General features: G+C 42.9%; 1 protein-coding gene and 1 long non-coding RNA gene across 5 annotated transcripts in view; one reads left to right on the forward strand and one right to left on the reverse strand.

Annotated features, from left to right (window-relative positions):
* The window catches only part of LOC143843523 (uncharacterized), a 40,887-nt gene extending 37,525 nt beyond the window's left edge, over positions 1-3,362 (reverse strand). The window contains exon 1 of the long non-coding RNA XR_013233583.1: positions 2,884-3,362. This is a non-coding gene — a long non-coding RNA (uncharacterized LOC143843523). The remainder of the gene's footprint in view (positions 1-2,883) is intronic.
* Positions 3,363-3,414: 52 nt separating this feature from the next.
* Positions 3,415-19,719, forward strand: part of PDCD4 (programmed cell death 4) — a 44,225-nt gene continuing 27,920 nt past the window's right edge. The window contains exons 1-3 of one of the 4 annotated variants that reach the window (XM_077349697.1): positions 3,415-3,619; positions 17,374-17,539; positions 18,995-19,103. In XM_077349697.1, coding sequence (XP_077205812.1) covers positions 19,061-19,103 — 43 coding nt within the window. In that variant the 5' untranslated portion in view covers positions 3,415-3,619; positions 17,374-17,539; positions 18,995-19,060. Of the gene's footprint in view, positions 3,620-10,265; positions 10,413-10,549; positions 10,571-10,590; positions 11,257-17,373; positions 17,540-18,994; positions 19,104-19,719 lie in introns of those variants that run through there. The other 3 variants (XM_077349696.1, XM_077349699.1, XM_077349698.1) reach the window with 3 other exon arrangements.

Raw genomic sequence — 19,719 nt, forward strand, 5'->3', positions numbered from 1 at the left:
AAGAGGTAGCAACTAAAACCATCCCAAAGAAAAAGAAATGCAAGAAATCAAAATGGCTGTCTGAGGAAGCTTTACAAATAGCTAAGGAGAGAAGGGAAGTGAAAGGCAAGGGAGAAAGAGAAAGATACACCCAATTGAATGCAGAATTCCAGAGAAAAGCTAGAAGAGATAAGAATGCCTTCTTAAATGAACAGTGCAAACAAATAGAAGAAAACAATAGAATGGGGAGGACCAGAGATCTTTTCAAGAAAATTGGAGATATGAAGAGAACGTTTCATGCAAAGTTGGGTATGATAAGGGACCAAAATGGTAGGGACCTCACAGAAGCAGAAGAGATTAAACAAAGGTGGCAAAATTATACAGAACAACTATACAAGAGCGAGCTTAACATCCCTGCTGACCACAGTGGGGTAGTTACTGACCTGGAGCCAGACATCCTGGAATGTGAAGTCAAATGGGCCTTAGGAAGTCTGAGCAACAATAAAGCTAGTGGTGGTGCCAGGATTCCTGTTGAACTATTCAAAATCTTAAAGGACGATGCAGTAAAAGTGCTACACTCAATATGCCAGCAAATATGGAAAACTCAACAATGGCCACAGGATTGGAAAAGGTCAGTTTACATTCCAATCCCAAAGAAGGGCAATGCCAAAGAATGTTCAAACTACCGCACCATCGCACTAATTTCTCATGCTAGCAAAGTTATGCTCAAAATCCTACAAGCTAGGCTCCAGCAATATGTGGACCGAGAACTTCCAGAAGTACAGGCAGGATTTCGAAGAGGCAGAGGAACTAGAGATCAAATTGCCAACATACGCTGGATCGTGGAGAAAGCTAGGGAGTACCAGAAGAACGTCTACTTCTGCTTCATCGACTATGCTAAAGCCTTTGATTGTGTGGAGCACAACAAATTGTGGCAAGTTCTTAAAGAGATGGGAATACCAGAGCATCTTATTTGTCTCTTGAGAAATTTATATGCAGGTCAAGAAGCAACAGTGAGAACTAAACATGGAATCACTGACTGGTTCAAAATTGAGAAAGGAGTTCGGCAAGGCTGTATACTGTCGCCTTGCCTATTTAACTTGTATGCAGAGCACATCATGAGAAATGTGGGATTAGAGGAGTCACAAATTGGGATCAAGATTGCAGGGAGAAATATCAACAACCTCAGATATGCAGATGATACCACTCTAATGGCAGAAAGTGAAGAGGAACTAAAGAGCCTGTTGATGCGGGTGAAGGAGGAGAGTGCAAAAGTTGGCTTGAAACTCAACATCAAGAAAACAAAGATCATGGCATCCGGCCCTCTCAATTCCTGGCAAATAGATGGGGAAGAAATGGAGATAGTGACAGATTTTATTTTCCTGGGCTCCAAGATCGCTGCAGATGGGGACTGCAGCAAAGAAATTAAAAGACGCTTGCTCCTGGGGAGGAAAGCTATGGCAAATCTAGACAGCATTCTAAAAAGCAGAGACATCACCCTGCCAACAAAAGTGTTTAGTCAAGGCTATGGTCTTTCCAGTTGCAATGTATGGCTGCGAAAGTTGGACCATAAGGAAGGCCGAGCGTCAAAGAATTGAGGGTTTTGAACTCTGGTGCTGGAGAAGACTCTTGCGAGTCCCTTGGACTGCAAGGCAAACAAACCGGTCAGTCCTAGAGGAGATTAACCCTGACTGCTCTTTAGAAGGCCAGATCCTGGAGAAGAGCCTAATGCTGGGAGCGATTGAGGGCAAAAGAAGAAGGGGACGACAGAGAATGAGGTGGTTGGATGGAGTCACTGAAGCAGTAGGTGCAAACTTAAATGGACTCCGGGGAATGGTAGAGGACAGGAAGGCCTGGAGGATCATTGTCCATGGGGTCGCGATGGGTCGGACACGACTTCGCACATAACAACAACAACAACAAAATAACTTGTATGGCTATCATAGTAAATGACCTTTCTGTTGTGTAGTGAACTGTTCAAACTCAGTCAACTGTCTTAGATACCTTTTGTGCTGATGGTCTTTCATCTTGAAATAGATCAATAATATAGTGGCCATTGAATGTTGGTACTTTCATCACTAAAATCTTGCCAGGACTTCAGCTTCCCTAAGCATTTACCATATTGCCATATGTTAAAATACATCAGTTATGAAATTTGACACATAAAACATGTGAAGTAAGAATTACAGTAATTTATGGAAATTTAAGAAGTTGAAATACGCTAATCCATTCCCTGGACAGCAACATATTTTTTTTAATCCTTAACTAAACTGTTTCTGATTTTCATGCATTCCCCCAGCAGCAGCTTAAAAATATTATAAATGCCATAGATTAAAACCCAGAATTGCTATAACAGCAATCAAACCTGTGTGCAGCTTTTAAAGGGGGGGCATGCCTGGCAACTAGGCAGTCTGCTCTGGAAGCCCAACTGAAACAAGTGTGTAAAGGTTAGAGGCCATGAAGAATAGGCATTCTGTACATGTTTCCAAACAACTGTCCTTGTTTCTTCCCATATACCTGCCAGGATACTGGCCAGATGCTGGGATTTCGCTTTGACACAAGGCCCAAAGTAAACGATCATGATTCTGGACCAAAGAAATAAACCGCATTTGGTTTGAGATTTCAAGCAGCAAAGATGTGTCAAAGACCGTTTATGCACTGGAGTTTTCATGCTGGGCAGCAGGCTGGAGTTTTAGTCATGGCAGGTTGCCCCACCTCTTCCTGCACCCACATGGGGGAGCATTTGGCCTGGTGCACCTCATCAGCCCCCGATCTGTGCTCCTGACAGGGGGGTGGGGAAGTGAAGTTCCTAGTGCATAAACGGTCAAAGTGGCATCATGGGTACATTTTCTCCCTCAGTCTTATTTCTTCTCTCACCAGGCATCCCTATGAGCTGGGACTCACCGAAATTCATACTGCAACAATTTTTGTGAAGTCTTCAAGGTGCTATTGGACTCTTGCTCTTTCCAGTCGTTAAAATCAGCAGGAATGGATGAAGAGTAAAGAGGGGTTGGTTAGTCTGGAAACGTATTTCTAGATGTAAGCCTCCAATTCAAAAGTCCCGCAGGTGGGGTGTAAAAGCATTTGAACCGGAAGGGAAACCAGACTTGTATTTTAAAAAGGCGGCGACGGCGGGGGGGGGGTGCAGGGCAGCTATGAGAAACGAAGGGGAAAGGAAAACTCTGCGAATCTTATTGGGAATTCTGCATTTCATAAAGCTGCCGTAACAAGAGCAGGACGGACTACTGAGATTGCCTTCCTGACCGGCTCGCAAACGCCCCTCACGCGAACATCCGCAGGAGCGACTCTAGAGAAAACGACGCCGGCCAACGAAAATGGCAGGCCCCTCTTCAACGTACGGCACACACCCTCGCGACGTCGGGGGATGGCGTATGCTAATTTTCTGAACGTTCTCCTCCAACCACTTTGCTTCTTCCGCTGTATGGGCGGGGCTACGCAGTGGCCTAAGCATGTGGGGCGGTCGAGGACTTGTTTGCAAACAGCTCCAAGCAAGAGGGTGGCCGCCGGTGCGTCCGGACAAACGAGCGAAGGGCGCGTGGCGCCTGCCAGAGTTTTCTTGCCAACAACTTCTGAGTAGGAAAAGGTGGCTTTCTAACATTTTCAGTGGCTGGCAGTTCAGGTGGGTAGCCGTTCTGTTCCTCCCACTGCCGTTGTTGCTGAAGGAAAGCGAGCGAAATAAACGCACTCGTTCCTGGTCTTCCTGGCTTACGGAGTTTAGTGCACTCGTTCTTCGCGACATTCGGACTCCGTTTGTTAGGTCGAATGTTTGATAGTGGTATGAAGTGACTCCTGTTAAAGGGTGAAAGACGCTTACTACTGGCTCGCATCGCGTCGCAGGTAATTTCAGTTGGACTTGCTTCAGGGTTTACATCTGGCGGACACTGGCTGGAATGCCTGTCTAAAGCCCGATCCTACGCACGGTTAGGTGAACAGAAGTTCCGCAGCGGGCCTTAGCCTTGCGGAAATACGTGCCAACTTGCAGCCTGAGCTGGTGCGCGTTTACTCAGAAGTAAACCCTACAGATGGACGCCGGGGAATGGTGGAGGACAGGAAGGCCTGGAGATCATTGTCCATGGGGTCGCCATGGGTCTGACACGACTTCGCACCTAACCACAACAACAAAACCCTGCAAAATTAATTAGGACGTGACCCTCCTCCCCAAGGCAATGCACATTGATTTGATTTCAACGGAATTACTGAGGGATAAAGTGGGTTGAAGAGGACAGTTGTTAGATATCGTTTTCATGTTTAGGCTTGCAAAACATTTGTGGTGCTCGCGACTTTTATTTGCTGTGGCTTACACTTCTCTCAGTGTCGCCTATACTTAGTGTTCGAGACAAACTTGAATGGCCTTAAGTTGACTCTCATGATTCCTACCCTCTTGCTTCAGTTAGGGCCTATTTAGGTAAAGAGGTTCGCTATCCATCACCAAGTATGGGCCTTGACTGACTAGTTACTGCCCTAACTAGAGTTAGTGGGATTGTTAACAGACCTGGAGACTGAAGTTTGCTTTCTGGACCTGGGCAACTGAAGTTTTTCAAAGCATGGGGATATAACATCACCTAACACCCTATTAAGCCTCTCTTTAATGGGCAGGTCATTCCCACCCAACCACTCACCCTCAATAGCTAGCAATCATAGAAAGGAAGTCAATGGTACATGTGCATTGCTTGTGGCATGCCCTCCTTGAGTTATGGAAGGGGGAGCCCTTTTCTCTCCTTGAGACATGATCCAAAACTTGAACAAGAAAATGGACTTTGTGAACTCTGGCCCTTTCAAACAACATGACTTTGTGCTCTTTGAGAAATAGTAACCTAATTTTCAGTCTCTTCTAATTGTTGAGTCTCTAAATTACAACTTAGAATCTTTTGCAGAGTTTTATGCAACACTTCAAAGAACACCTTGTGGGAACTGGGACATGGGAGTGTTTAGGGCACTGCTGATGTAAGCATGTAAAAATATGCTGGTCCCAGTCATTGTAAGATTATTTCTGCTTCCTGACTTCATCAAGAGGGAAGTCTCACTGGTATGAAAGCAAAAAATCATGCTTGCAACCTCCTCCCTCCCTTCCAGATATGCATTTAAGTGGAAACAATAGCTACAGCAGCATTTTTGGCTACAATTTAAAAGCCACACTGATGTGTTTGGATCATGTTGATTTGAAGCTGCAAAAAGGAAAGTGGAAGAAAGTTTGCTTTATTATCTCCTTCTAGCCTTATTAAGTTTAGTATGTAGTGGCCAACTTGTGGAAATCATTGTGGTTTCTGACGCGCCTGAAAAGGACTCAGCAAGACAGGAAGTAAGGCTCTGCATATATATGTGTGTGTGTGTGGATGGCAGTAATTCTTCATTTGCATTTTATTTGTATTTTACCCATGATAGACCCTTAGAACTAATGTTAAAGAAATCTACCTTCACTGCATCCATTCTGACTTTCCCCCTGATGAGGCTCCTGTGCCTACAGCAGCTGGATATTTAGGAGGAAAATCAGCAGTTAAAGTTTTATCCAATATTGCATCAGCATACTGAATTCCTACTCGTTATACTGTTCTTAAAGAGCCTCTTGTGCCGCAGAGTGGTAAGGCAGCCGTCTGAAAGCTTTGCCCATAAGGCTGGGAGTTCAATCCCAGCAGCCGGCTCAAGGTTGACTCAGCCTTCCATCCTTCCGAGGTCGGTAAAATGAGTACCCAGCTTGCTGGGGGGTAAACGGTCATGACTGGGGAAGGCACTGGCAAACCACCCTGTATTGAGTCTGCCATGAAAACGCTAGAGGGCGTCACCCCAAGGGTCAGAAATGACTCGGTGCTTGCACAGGGGATACTTTTACCTTTTTATACTGTTCTTAAAGGAAACTGCGCCTTGTAAGATGACAGCTGATATCTAATTCTAGGGTAAAACCTGTGTGCTTGTATGTAAATGATAAATCAGGCAGGATTGAACTGGATTAATACCAACTAGTGAGTTGTGAGTGCTTACTGATTCCAGTGGAGCAACAATTCTAGTATGTTACAGCAGAAACCAGTAGGAGCCCAGAGCCATTTTAAAAATGAGCAAAATTTTATTCCAGCATAAATTTTCATGGATTAGAACGCATATCTTCAGGGTACAACTTCTCAGATGGTATGCATGTTTAACTAAACTGCTGAAGTGGAAATGCTGCCATTTGTTTGTGCGTATATATATGTGCATGTATATATATGCACGTGCACACAAATATGCAGATGTTTAGATGCTTATAGTGAGGACAATATGGGCCAGGTGTATATTACTTGTGGAAAAATAATGCATCTGCTCATGGACCTGCTCTTCACCAGCTGCTAACAAAACCCAACTTTTCTTGTATAATTTTACCTTTAGAGGCCTCCTAACCGGCTGAACAATTAGTTTCCCTTGCAGAATATAAACAGGATTGTAATGAACTGAATGCATTTGCAGAGAAATCAGTATAAAATATTCTCAGAAAAATTGCAGGTGCAGGATTGGATGACATAGTTGTCTCCTTACCCCAAGACAGCCCTGGGAACTGTATCCTGGGAAAAATAGTAGAGTACATCAACCTCACAGGAGACTGCAAGTGATAACCATATTTAATAATAAATTAGAATTGAGCTTTTAAATTCAGGCTGGGTGTCTAGCATTCAACAGGAGTGCACAGCACACTATGTAATTAAAGAGGGTGGTTCATAGTGTACTTGGAGCAAACAAAGCATGCGGACTGGAAGGTCAAGAAGAGGTCTTTTTCAGTGGGTGGAATGAAATTAATATGTTGTTGTGAGCACATTCTTGTGAGTCACTCTTCAGAGAGCCACTGACTAGTTCAGTAAACTTACATGGCTTGTTTACAGTTATGTGATTGGCACTTTTTGGCAGCAGGTCTAAAGACCATTGGAAGTACATTGCATTGAAATCAATGGAGCATTCTAGTAACTCAGGTAGGGTTAGCTTGGTGTAGCAGTTAAGAGTGATGTCTTCTAATCTGGTGAACTAGGTTTGATTCTCCACTCCTCCACAAACAGTCAGTTGGGTAACCTTGGGCTAGTCAGAGTCCTGATGGAGCTGTTCTCACAGAGCAGTCCTATCAGCTCTCAGCCCCACCTATCTTATAGGGTATCTGTTGTGGAGAAAGGAAGAGAAGGCCACTTTGAGACTCCTTCGGGTAGTGAAAAGGAGGGTATAAAACACAACTCTTTCATGTGCTTTTATGTTTTGTGGAGTGCAGGTTTGAATCAATATTTTCTTAATTAAATTTCTTACCTCAACAGTATTGGAGTCTGTCTAACTTCTGGCTTTATGTTTAGACAAAATCACCAAATCCTTAAGCATTGCTTTGGGAGCAGGAGGAATACCAGGCAGAAGAGTTGGTGTTTAAAAAGTTAATTGAAAGATCTTGCTTGTGCACACCTGTAGACTGGCCACTTGCAGCACACTTTCCTTATGGTGCAATAGCACATAGATATTGCTGTTGACATAATATCCAGTCTGCCTATCTACATTACTTGTACCAGGGTTAAGAATAAATATTTTCTCCAGTTTAAGAAAAAGAATGCTACTGCTTTGGCCAGAATTACTTTTTCATATGTGTTCTGAAGAAATTAGATGTTCAAAGACACATAGGAGATATTCACTTACATTTCAATTGCATGTTCATTCAGAAGTAAGATTCATGGTGTACAATGGGGCTTACATCAAGTAAGTGAGAAAAGACTTGACAGTATATAAAATGTTTTTAAAGTTCTCTCAAGCTGAGGTGCTCTTGAACTTCTTAAATCTTTTGATCAGTGCTTTGATTTAAGTATTCCATTTTTATAGAACTTATAGAATCACTTTGCAATAAAAGCTGGGGGGAGGGTACCTAAGAAGCACTTCAAACTTTTCTGTAAAACCATTAGCATAATATCCAATGAAGCGTGGATGCTACCACTGACTGCTATGCAAAAACATGATGTTGAATTCATCAGTGTGATAACCGCTATAAATAGCCTTGAAATGGCATGTTGCTTAATGAGTATTTAGCAAGCAAATAATTTTAGAACACTGAATTTTTTTCTAAATATTCTGGATTAATGTACTAAAACAAGTTCTAACCTAGTGTTTTTAATCATTCATTCTAAACATTTGGTGGGGGAAAGTGCTGAAGTCACAGCCAACTTATGGCAATCTTATAGGATTTTTAAGGCAAGAGATGTTTAGCTGCCCCTGCATTGTGACCCTGGACTTAAGTACCCATCCAAGTACTAAGGCTGACCCATGCTTAGCTTCCAAGATTTGATGAGATTGGCTGAGGAGGATTTTAAAAGACCTAATTACAGATTCGTGGTCTGTTGCTTAAATCCTTCCTGTGATGAACCGTCACTGCTAATATTTTATAATACTTTGGTTCCAACTGTTGCATGTACGTATGGGGGTGGATTTTTTTGATCTTTAAGGAAACGCTTCTTGTTGCCAACTTCTGGTGAGCTACCCCACTGAAGTTTTGCAGCATATGCTTGTAATTTAATGGCCTTTATAGTTTTTTTAAAAATCTTACACTTAACAAACCCAACGCCCCCATTCCAATTAACACAACAGCAATGCACTCTATGCCATGTGAAATCAGAGGCAAAGTTTTTTTGTTACAGTAGTGTTAAACTGTATTATTGCCGAGGGATATGCAACTGAAATAATGGATTCCTCCTAAATTCGTTATTTGAATGGAAAGACAGAAATAGGGATCTGTTTAGGGCTGTAAGATATTATATACCATCTTTTAATTAAGAACCCCAGGTGGGGCTTGGAGATCTCCCAGAATTGCAGCTATTTACAGATCAGTTACCACAGGGAAAAAATGGCTGCTTTAGAGCAGTGGTCCGCAACCTTTTTCAGGTTGCGGACCGGTGGGGGGAGCAATCCGGGTGCCGGGCATGCGTAGCAGCCCATGTGCAAACCGCCGCATTTGCGCTCTTGGTAGGGCTGCAAACGTGCATGCACGAAATTGTGTGCATGGCACAAATGCACGCGCGCTGACCTGTGGTGCATGCACGTTTGCGCCGGCGGCCGCACTTCCCTCTCCCCCCCCTCCCACAGAAAAAAGCTTGCCAGGCCACAAGCTAATCGGCCGCCAAAGCAGCCGATTTGCTTGTGGCCTGGGAAGTTTCTCACTGCGGGGGGGGGGGCGGGGAGAGGGAGCCGCTGCCCAGTGGTTGGGGACCGCTGCTTTAGAGGATAGATTCCATGGTGTTATACCCCCTTTCTAGAAGAAGAGTTGGTTCTTATATGCTGTTTTTCTCTACCAGGAGTCTCAATGCGGCTTTTAATCGCCTTTCCCATTCCTCTTCCCTCAACAGACACACTGTGTGGGGTTGGCGAGCCCTGATATCACTGCTTGGTCAGAACAGCTTTATCAGTGCTGCAGGGAGTCCAAGGTCACCCAGCTGGCTGCACGTGGGGAAGCGGGGAAGCAAACCCAGCTTGCCAGATTAGAAGTCAGTGCTCCTATTCACTACATGCTGGCTCTCTAGACTCCATCCCCAAATCTCCAGGCATTTTACATCCTAGAGCAACCCAGGTACAATGGAGAAAAAGAGCAATTGCAGCACTTGGAAACCCTCACTTTCTTGAATTTCTTACTAAAGCCATTAAAGAGGAGGCAGCCATCGTGCACAGCTGCATATTTACCAGAATAGAGTCTGAATCTAAATTTACCAGCACTTTCTTTTGCATAAATGCACAGGACAGGAGTATCCCTCTATGATCTAAAGCATGAAAACTCCCAAATATCAAAGTGCCTGCAGTCTGCGGTTCTTCCTTCGTTTTGCAGCATTCCTAAATGGCTGGTGTATGGGTAGAAACCTGCCTAGGCTAGTCCGATCTCGGAAGCCATGCAGGGTTGGCCCTGGTTAATATTTGGGTGGGTGAGCATCAAGAAGCAAGCCACTGCAAACTGCCACTAAGCGTCTCCTGCCCTGAAACCCGCGCCGGGTGGGGGCGTCATAAATCGGCTTTGACTACCTGCCCTCCCCCTAAAGAAAAGCGGCCACGCTGTTATGTAACCCGACGACAGGAAACGTTCCTTAGGGCCGCCCGCAGTGAGGTGCTCCTGAGAGCTGGAGCGTGTCTCCGTCTCCCGTGTAAACAACCACTCCTGCGTGCGTTCTTTTGTTCGCCGCCGGCATGCTTTCGCCCGGCCCTCCCTTCTCCCCTCCGTAGAGAGATTGGGCTTTCTCCCCCTCCCTTTGTTTTGAATATTTCTCCGAGCCGCCCTCTCGCATCGCCTGTCCTTTCTCCTTTTTCATTGGCTTCTGCGAGGGGGGCCGGGCTGGCCAATCGGGCGCAGAGCTCGTGTTCGTGTTGCTGGGCAGAGCAAAACAAACGAACGGGTCAAAGCGAACCGCCGTGGTGGCGGCTGAGGAGAAGCTCCGGGGCCGCCGCCTACGGTAATACGACACGTTTCTCCCCCACCCCCGGGAAAGGCCACTTTGGGGCTCCCGCGCCAAGCAGCCGGGCCCGAGCTCGCTAGAGGGGGAAGCTTCCCTCTCCTGTATATGAACTGCGTGTGCGGCGGCCGGAGGGGGGGTCCTATGCCCTCTCCCAGGTAACGCGCCCATGAACGAGGAGGAGGAGGAGGCGGGCCTGCTGGGCTGGTGGCCTTGCTTCTCTTGAGGAGGAAGGCGCATCGGCATGCACTCGCCTGTCCGCACTTCGAGTGCTCTGTTGACATCGTGCCCCTTTCCCATTATTTGCTTTAAGGACACCGGGTCATTTGCCCTAGCTACTGATCACATTTGTGCCATCAGTGGTATTGCACTTTTTGATTGTTATGATTAGATTTCTATACCGCCCTCCCATACGACTCAAGGCGGTTCACATACAACATTGCAGGGGTAATACATGGAACAGTCTTACCCCTTGATCAAGTTAAGCCTCCGTGGGGTGGAAGAGCCACTTAAGTTGGAAGAATACTCCTTAGACTGCAGGAACTGAGGTTGGATCAAGGCCACTCGCCAGTGTCGCCACATAAATATAGGGTGGAGACACCCCTTAGTTAAGCATCCTGGCTGTGTGACTATGCACAGTGGTTAAAAGAAATCGGGAGTACACGCCCTACCTGCCTTCACCTGTCACTTATCAGCAGTAAGGCTATAGGCACCTGGAAGAGCGCTCTACCTGCTGGTTCGGCTTGCTGTTTGTCAGACTATGACTTGGAGAAGCCTGGTCTTCCTTGGAAGCTTACTGGACCAGTGAGAAGCTCCAGAGGTTTATTTCCAAAATAGAAAAAGGGTGTGTACATTTTCTAAATAAAGATCAGTAATAGTGATTAAATTTCTGAGAGATAGTTTTGTTGTTGCTACAGCTCTTTCATAAACAAGTAAATAAGAGAAGTTTAAGACTCTTTTTGGCTTCCAGTTTATGTGGAACCAGGATAGAACCTGACAGAACTGTGTGCTTACCATGTAATCACTGTGTGCAGAGCAAAACAAACCATGTGTAGCTTGGTGTGGTGATTTAGAACAATAGCTTCTAATCTGGCGAAGCCAGGTTTGATTCCCCACTCTTCCATATGCAGCCAGCTGGGTATCCTGGGCTCCTCGCAGTCCTGATAATGCAGTGCTCACAGTACAGTCCTCTCAGAATTCTCTGAGCCCCACCTACCTATGGATGGCTGTTGTGGGGAGAGGACTCCTTAAGGTAGTGAAAAGCAGGGTATAAAAACCAGCTCTTCTTGTATAACATGCCTAGAATCCTCTGAGATGCTGGAGTTCTGAGATAGGGAAGTTTTCTGTGGAAAGTGTTGGCTGAAATTTGAAAAACAGCTGGCTTAATTTGTTATCTAGTCAGTTTGTATCTGAGTAGTTCTTTCTCATATTCTTGATTCTTCTTTTTTGTATTATATATGCAGTAACCAAGTTGCCTAGAGATTTCTGCAGTGTTCTCTCTTTTGTATTATCCCAACTTATCTGCATGGTTTCTTTTTTCATTGCTGAGAGATGTACATTAAAATATTGTAATTCTACAGCTCCAGGAGACCCATAACAATTCTGTAGGATGTGCTTTGTTTCTATAAGCTATTGCAAAACTATTTTTCTTTGCTGCTAAAAATAGTATTTTAGAGTTATATGATAGAACTGTACCAATCCCTGTGTGCATCTATAATTTTTTCAACAATACACTGGAAACAATCAGTGTAAATGAACTGGAATAATTCAACAGCTAGAGTATTGCCCCAAATCTAGGATAGCTAACTACCTTGCTGAATAATTCTGAAGGGTTTATGACAGAAATGTTTGTCTGCAAAATTATGTTGCAATCATGTTTGGTAATCACCTTTAAGGCCATACGTGGTCTGGGCCCAGTGTATCTGAGAGACCACCTCCCTGCCTATACCCCCAGAAGAGCTCTACGCCCCGCCACCTCCAACTGGCTACGGATCCCTGGCCCTAAAGAGGCATGTCTGGCCTCAACAAAGGCCAGGGCCTTTTCAGTCCTGGCCCCAACCTGGTGGAATGAGCTCCCCGAAAAGTTCAGGGCTTCCACAATTCTGCAGGGCCTGCAAAAAGGTGCTCTTCCACCAGGTATTTGGTGGGGCCGACTGAGCCATAACACCTACAGGTGCCCCCAGACTGAGGGACCGAACCTACTGAGGGATTGTCAAGTTATTGTTGAAGTGCCGTTCTAATTGTTCCATTTGAAATGTTGTTATTGTTATACTGTTATATTGATTTTGATAGTGTTCTGTATGAATGTTCAAAAATGTTTTATGTAAACTGCCCAGAGCTGTAGGGAATATATAAATAAAAGTTTGCTTGCCTATTTGACATTCAGAATTTAGTGGATTTTGAAGTATTGTTAAGATCCCGCAAATGGGAACAAAGGCATTTCCTAATACAACTCTACGATGCCTTCTTGTTAGCATGGTTTATAGGAACCCTGTATGCAGGATGTATGCCCAGGTTAGGTGCCTGAATTTAAGGATTCAGGGCCTTGGTCTGCATATCAGTCGCTAAACATTTTCTAAAAGCCTGAGTGAGGGTTTTAAAATTTACAATGAGTGGTCCTCAGCCTGATGTTTGAACAATAAAGAACTTTGTAAAGACAATTGAGAGTTTATCTTTCAGGACACAGTGTCTTCTAATGAAAAAGTACTTCCTAAATTCTAGTTAAGATAAAGCCATATTAATTTCTCACACCCCCTGTTACATATCATATTCACATATCATGTATTACATGCTACTGTACTTAGCATCATGAATTAAGTATCAGAACACTGGTTGTGCAAGAAGGTTCTTTCCAGGAGCTCTTATCATTACTTAGAACTACAGGACTATTGTTATTTTAATATGATCTATAAAGTGTTCTGACAGCTGTTCAAAAATGTTTTAAAAACTGCTGTTCTGTTAACATGTATCAAAAGGCCTTCTAAAACACAATTTCCACTGTTATTGTAAGGTCTAAGAGCAGGTTCCTATTTCAGTTTTTACCTAGCCGTGTTGTGGCGCAGAGGGGTACAGCAGCAGACATGCAGTCTGAAAGCTCTGCCTATGAGACTGGGAGTTCAATCCCAGTAGCCGGCTCAAGGTTGACTCAGCCTTCCACCCTTCTGAGGTCGGTAAAATGAGTACCCAGATTGCTGGGGGGTAAATGCTAATGACTGTGGAAGGCACTGGCAAACCACCCCGTATTGAGTCTGCCATGAAAACGCTAGAGGGCGTCATCCCAAGGGTCAGACATGACCCGGTGCTTGCACAGGGGATACCTTTACCTTTTTATAATTGATATAAAAGAGCCTCTTGTGGCGCAGAGTGGTAAGGCAGCAGACATGCCGTCTGAAGCTCTGCCCATGAGGGGATACCTTTACCTTATAATTTATAAAAATAACTTCCTTTTTATTTTAAAAGCCTTCTAAAAATTATGAAGTTCTGTAACTTCATGACAGCTGTTCAGTGTTTGCAGTCAGACTTAAAACTCTAGAGTGATTGTGCCATTGCAGTACTGAGCTGTAGTCTGTCAGATACCTGATTATTTGTTCTTATCATCCTAAGCTCTTACTGGCTTCAGGACTAGCTTAATAAACACCAAAACATGGCAGTTCTGTCTGTATACAGCCTGTGGGTTGATCCATTAAATGAGTTGTAGTAAAACATCTAGCAGAAGTGCCAGAGCTAAGGTATTGCTGTCTGGTCCTGCATGACATGTGCTTTTTACGATTGTGTCACTAATGCAGTCGTATCTGACTTGCACTGTGCTGGTGTGTAGGCTTTTTATAATTATGTGGCCATGCTCTTTGTGGTTAATGTCTTTTCATAATAGCATTTTGCACAGAACTGTCCAAGTCTTTGTCATTGCCTTTTTTTTTTGCCTTCCTGAGTTATGTGTAGAGGGTTTTAGTTTGATTGCCCTGCTTTCTGTGTTGTCATCTAAAAAGAAATGTGCAGCAGCACATTCCTAGCATACTGAAGTGGTGACATTACAGACTCTTGCTGCAGATTTGTTACATAAAGAACACCAGCAACAATCAATTCATTCTCTGCAACAAGTAGAAAATAGATTTATACTAGTTGGTGACCCATGAGAACTTTTGGGGCAATCTCATTTTTCCACTCCCTCTTTGCCTTTCTTCTTTTCCATTCTCTGCAAACTTATCAAGGGCAGTTGAGGACAGATCGGATGGTAAAACCAGTGCCATAGAAAGAGCTACGAAGGGTGTCCTGTTTTAAAGAAATCAAGTGCTCAGATAGAAGCCTTTTCCAAAACCTTTTCTATGAACCAGGGTCTTTTGCAATATTGGAGTTCCTTATGGAAGAAATGCTCTTAGATGAGGCATGGAAAAGATAGTGCACTTCTTATCCACTTGTTACTTTTGCTTTGCTGTCAGGAACATTGCATATTCCACTGTGTGTGGAAGCTTGAATGTTGTGCTTTCAAACCAACATGTTAGCTACTATATTAGTATAGAGCATTCTATACTATATTAGTATAGAATGTATAGAATATTAATAGTATAGTATAGAATATTAATATATACTATATTAGCATAGAGCATTCTATACAACAGAGCATTCTCTGTTCTGGCCCCTACCTGGTGGAACGAGCTCCCAGAGGAGATCAGGGCCCTGACGGAGCTTAAACAGTTCTGCAGGGCCTGCAAAAAGGAGCTCCTCCACCAGGCATTTGGCCGAGACCAGACGTAATCTACAGCGACCAAGGGCCCCTGCTCCCCCCCACCCCCCCTCAGAATTCAATCAATAAGCCACCCCCCTCAGAATCCCAACAAGCCCTGGACCTGTTTGTATTATGATTGTTTATTGTTATACTATGTTGTGTTTGGTTGCAATTGTTGGTTATTGATGTACATGTTCTACAGACTGTTTTATGTATGGTTCTCTGTTATAATGTAAACCGCCCTGAGCCTCCGGGGAGGGCGGTATAGAAGTATGATAAATAAATAAATAAATAAATAAATATTATATTGACTTTGCTGTTTCTGCCTCTAGATTTGAATGATAAAAAAGCAAAAGTTGAGGATGATTTCACTTCATTATAATAGTGAAACTTGAATAACAGCTTCCAGTGACATCAGTATAGATGCTTAGATATTTTCAGTGTAGGTGAAATCTGCTTTCTCTTCTCAATAAACCCCAGTAAATAGTTGCTAAATCTCACTTTGGTAGAATAATAATTTGCATTGAATTCTTGTCATAGTGTTTATTTTTCTCCCACCTTTCCTCCAAGCAGTTTAGGGCAACATTTCTCTGATTCTCTCCATTTTATATTTACAATTACACTGTGAAGTAGGTTAGAGAGAGGTCACCGGTGAGTTTTATGGTGGTGGCCTAACTGCACAATATGTGGTTTACAGTCCAGCCCAGGTTCTATTATCCAGATGTGTTCTGGGAGTTCTACATTGAAACTTAATTCCCAGATATATAGGGAACTGATATGGGACTGTGGTACATAGAGAGAGGGTGCTTGAGCATTCCACCATGCCATTTCCTGAAGCTGAGATGCCATTTCCTGAAGCTGGGAGTCATTGGCTGTATTTGGCTGTGACACAGTCTACTGATGTAACATAATTGATTTTTGCTATATATTCCCTGTCATGTAAGAAGATTAGTCTGATGAAGAGTGCTTGCACTCGAAAGCTCACGCCCTGAATAAATCTTTGTTGGTCTTAAAGGTGCTACTGGACTCTGATTTTATTGTGTAACTTCAGATAAACAGGCTACCCATTTGCATCTATCCTGGGAGTCACTGTTAGCCCTGTGAAGGAAACATATGTTATATGCTGAACCCATAAATAATGTACTATGTTGCTAGGGCCAGATTTGGCATTTGAACTGGTCTCCTGTCGTGGTCCAACAGGGGAGATGCCAGAATGGTACTACAGACAGAAGGCTCCAGATTCAGTCCTGTGTATCTCCAGTTAAAAGAAGAAGAATTGGTTCTTATATGCCACTTTTCTCTTCCAGAAGGAGTCTCAAAGCGGCTTACAATCACCTTCCCTTTCCTCTTCCCACAACAGACAGACACCCTGTGAGGTAGGTGAGGCTGAGAGAGCCCTGATATTATTGCTTGGTCAGAACAGCTTTATCAGTGCTGTGGCGAGCCCAAGGTCAGCCAGCTGGCTGCATGTGGGGGAGGAGCGGGGAATCAGTAGCTCCTAACCCCTACACCTAACTGGCTCTTGGATCAGGTATGTAAGTAATAAGAAAGACCTCATTCGATGACCCAGGAGAACTGCTGACTTTCATGACCCAATGGTGTGATTCAGTGTAAAGGAACAAAATTTACACTCGAAACACTAGACTACACTGGCAGTAGCTAGTACTTCCTAATTGGTCAACTCAGGATTTGGGAATCTCTTTTTAGAATTTTGCGTAGGTTTAATTTCTTCTCTTCTGAATCTTTGAGTGATTAACTTCCCGTATTCATTATTAAGTGGAGAAATTTTGTACTTATAGCAAGTTCACTTTCCTATTTCCTACAACAGAGATAAAACTGAGGTAGTTCAGTATCAATATTACTAAGGCTAGATTTTTTAAAAAGTAGTTTTAACAAGTGCTCCTGATATCAGTGGATTTTGGAGCTTATGTGGCTATGCTTTCCTCTGGTGCTTCCTCTGATACAGGAAGTTCTTCCAGTTTCTTGCATCATAGGAAAGCACTGCTGTTTCTACAACAAATGTACAGTATTCTATCCAACAACAAGGCCTTTATTGGCATATTAAAAGAATTACAATATAGGAGGACAATAAAGACCCTTGGCAGTACAGAGTAAACAAAAACAGATATCATGCTTTACAGTGAGACTGGGTACATTCACAGTCTCTCATGGCAAGATGTAAAGTATTCTGTGTTAAATAGCTCACTACATAACTCTGTTTTTTATCTGGATTTGAAGGAGTGTGGAATCGTGTAATGGAATACTCTACCAAAAGGCAAGGAACGATCCTCACAAGGTAGTCAATCAATTGGACATCATTGGCCTTCGAGAGCAGTACAAAGGAGCTCTTCTAGCAAAAATAAACTGTTCAGAACATCATACAGCTCGTGAATGATTGGCTGAGGTAATGCTGAAAAACTCTTTGCTAATGAAGTATGATGAGGGTGACTTGATGTCATAATCACACTACTCAACAGTCCTTGCTGGGTGAAAGGGAAGGAGAAAATGCATGGGACACAGAGTGACTGGGGACGTCAATGAGACTATTGGATAGACAGCTAATCAGGTCAAGTTGTATTGCATAGTTGAGCCTGTACTAGAATTGTTTCTCTTGTGGGTGCACTGTATCTAAATTAAACGTGACTATACGTAGCATAGGGGTGATAATGATGACTCTTTATACTGAATTTCCATGGAGTAAAACATTAGGAGAGCAGCAGGTGGGGTGTGAATACAGAGCAATATGAATTTATAAAACGATCTGTCTACTTTTGAAATTGTATATTGAAAACTAGTTAAATACTTCTGGTTATAGACTTTTCCAGTATTTGGACAAGGCAGATCATAGGATTATATGAAGAAACACCATTGTTTTCTTATAGAAAATACACCCAAAGCAAACAAAACTAATAGGCAAAAGGCTGTGTCTTCTTGAGATTTATTAAATCCTAAATGAGTTTGCTTTGAGATCATAGGATTATACAATTTCAGAAGGTAGGCTTCATGCCTGCAAATTACTTAAACTGCATTGGCACTAAATACATATTGGCGTAAGAAATAAAGCATTTCTACTATGCATGATTTTTTAAACTCTACATATGGTTTGTATATTGAAGTTAACTGTATATTGAACTTAGAATAGAAATAATGGTGACCTACATTAAAAGGCTGTTAAGATGAATGAAATAAAGTTATGTTACAACTAGCACAAAAGCCTGTTGTACAAATAATACAACAGGCACTAGCATTCCTCCTCTGACCTGGGCAGGCCCACTGAGGTGAGGCCATGGCGGTGGGGGAGCGCTGGTGGAGTCTGCCTGCCTTCTCCAGCCCACAGTCCCAGGCCTTCCCTCCCAGTTCCCGCTTGTTGCCTGGCTTACTGCAGGCTGGCACTTCTTCCACGTGGAAGAAGTGGTTGGAAGATGTAGCCAGGGGCGGGATAGTCTACCTGATTGGCTGTGCGTTGGACTGATGGCCAGTCAGATAGATGAGTCCCAACTCCTCCCACCACCCCATTTGGGCTTTATGTTACAGATGAAGATACTAAACATAGGGAGATGTCTGGCTGCAAAATTAAATGCACTGTCCTTCAGAGTTTTTGACTAGATTTGATTGATGCTGCATTCCTAAAACTGGGAAGTAAGCTCTTTGAATAAAATGGGACTGAATAATCATGTATAGGAATATGCTATAAACTTTTAAAATTTGTAACTCACTTTTGAATACTAGGAAAACAGAAAAGATCCCTATGTTCTGTTTCACCTCTGCTAAAGAAGTTAATATACTACACAACTTAAAGTCTCTGCAAGGTTGATCAGTATAATCACACTAAACTTCCTTAACTTGTTTCCATATTCAGAATTAAAAGAAAAACACTAGAAAACCATTTATATTCAGTTCAGTTGAAATATTGTTGTGAAAAGCGATGGAAGTAGAAAATGAGCAGACAGACAACATCAACTCTACTGGTAAGGAATTTCATATAACTTGGGACATCTTGCATGCAAAGCGTGACACAGCCTTACTTCCACATTAAGAGATTTTATCATATAATTTGGGAATTATGTGGTGACTAGTTTGTGATGGCATGAGTTTTCATCGAGTCTTCATCAGTTGCATAAAGTACTGAGGAAACAAATGAGGTGATCTCACACAGGTTGAAACCTATGGTAATAAAGTAAAAGCTGGTTACCAAAACTAATGACTGAAGCACTAACAGTGAAGTGAGTGTCTTGATGCAGGTTTGACTAGATGACCAAGGAGGTCCCTTCCAACTCTATTATATGATTCTATAAAGTTTTAACAGTGTTTTAACAAAGTTTTAACAATGGTACATCTCCATATGCAGACAAATTAATCTTTCTGAAGTTGAAAGAATTTTCCATAATCCTATTTATGCCTTAGTGACTTTGTGCTGTTACAAATTAGAAAGCTGTCTGTTACAACTGTATAGTTTTACATGTGGTGTAAGACTGAAGATGAATGGGGTCTGTTTTTATTGTTTTCAAAACTGTTACCACAAAGTTATTTAAACCTAATGGAATTATATATTCCTGGGAAACAGCAGTACATTTATTGAGTTTA

The sequence above is a fragment of the Paroedura picta genome, chromosome 8 (genome assembly GCF_049243985.1).
Source record: "Paroedura picta isolate Pp20150507F chromosome 8, Ppicta_v3.0, whole genome shotgun sequence".
In the NCBI taxonomy this organism is placed as follows: domain Eukaryota; kingdom Metazoa; phylum Chordata; class Lepidosauria; order Squamata; family Gekkonidae; genus Paroedura; species Paroedura picta.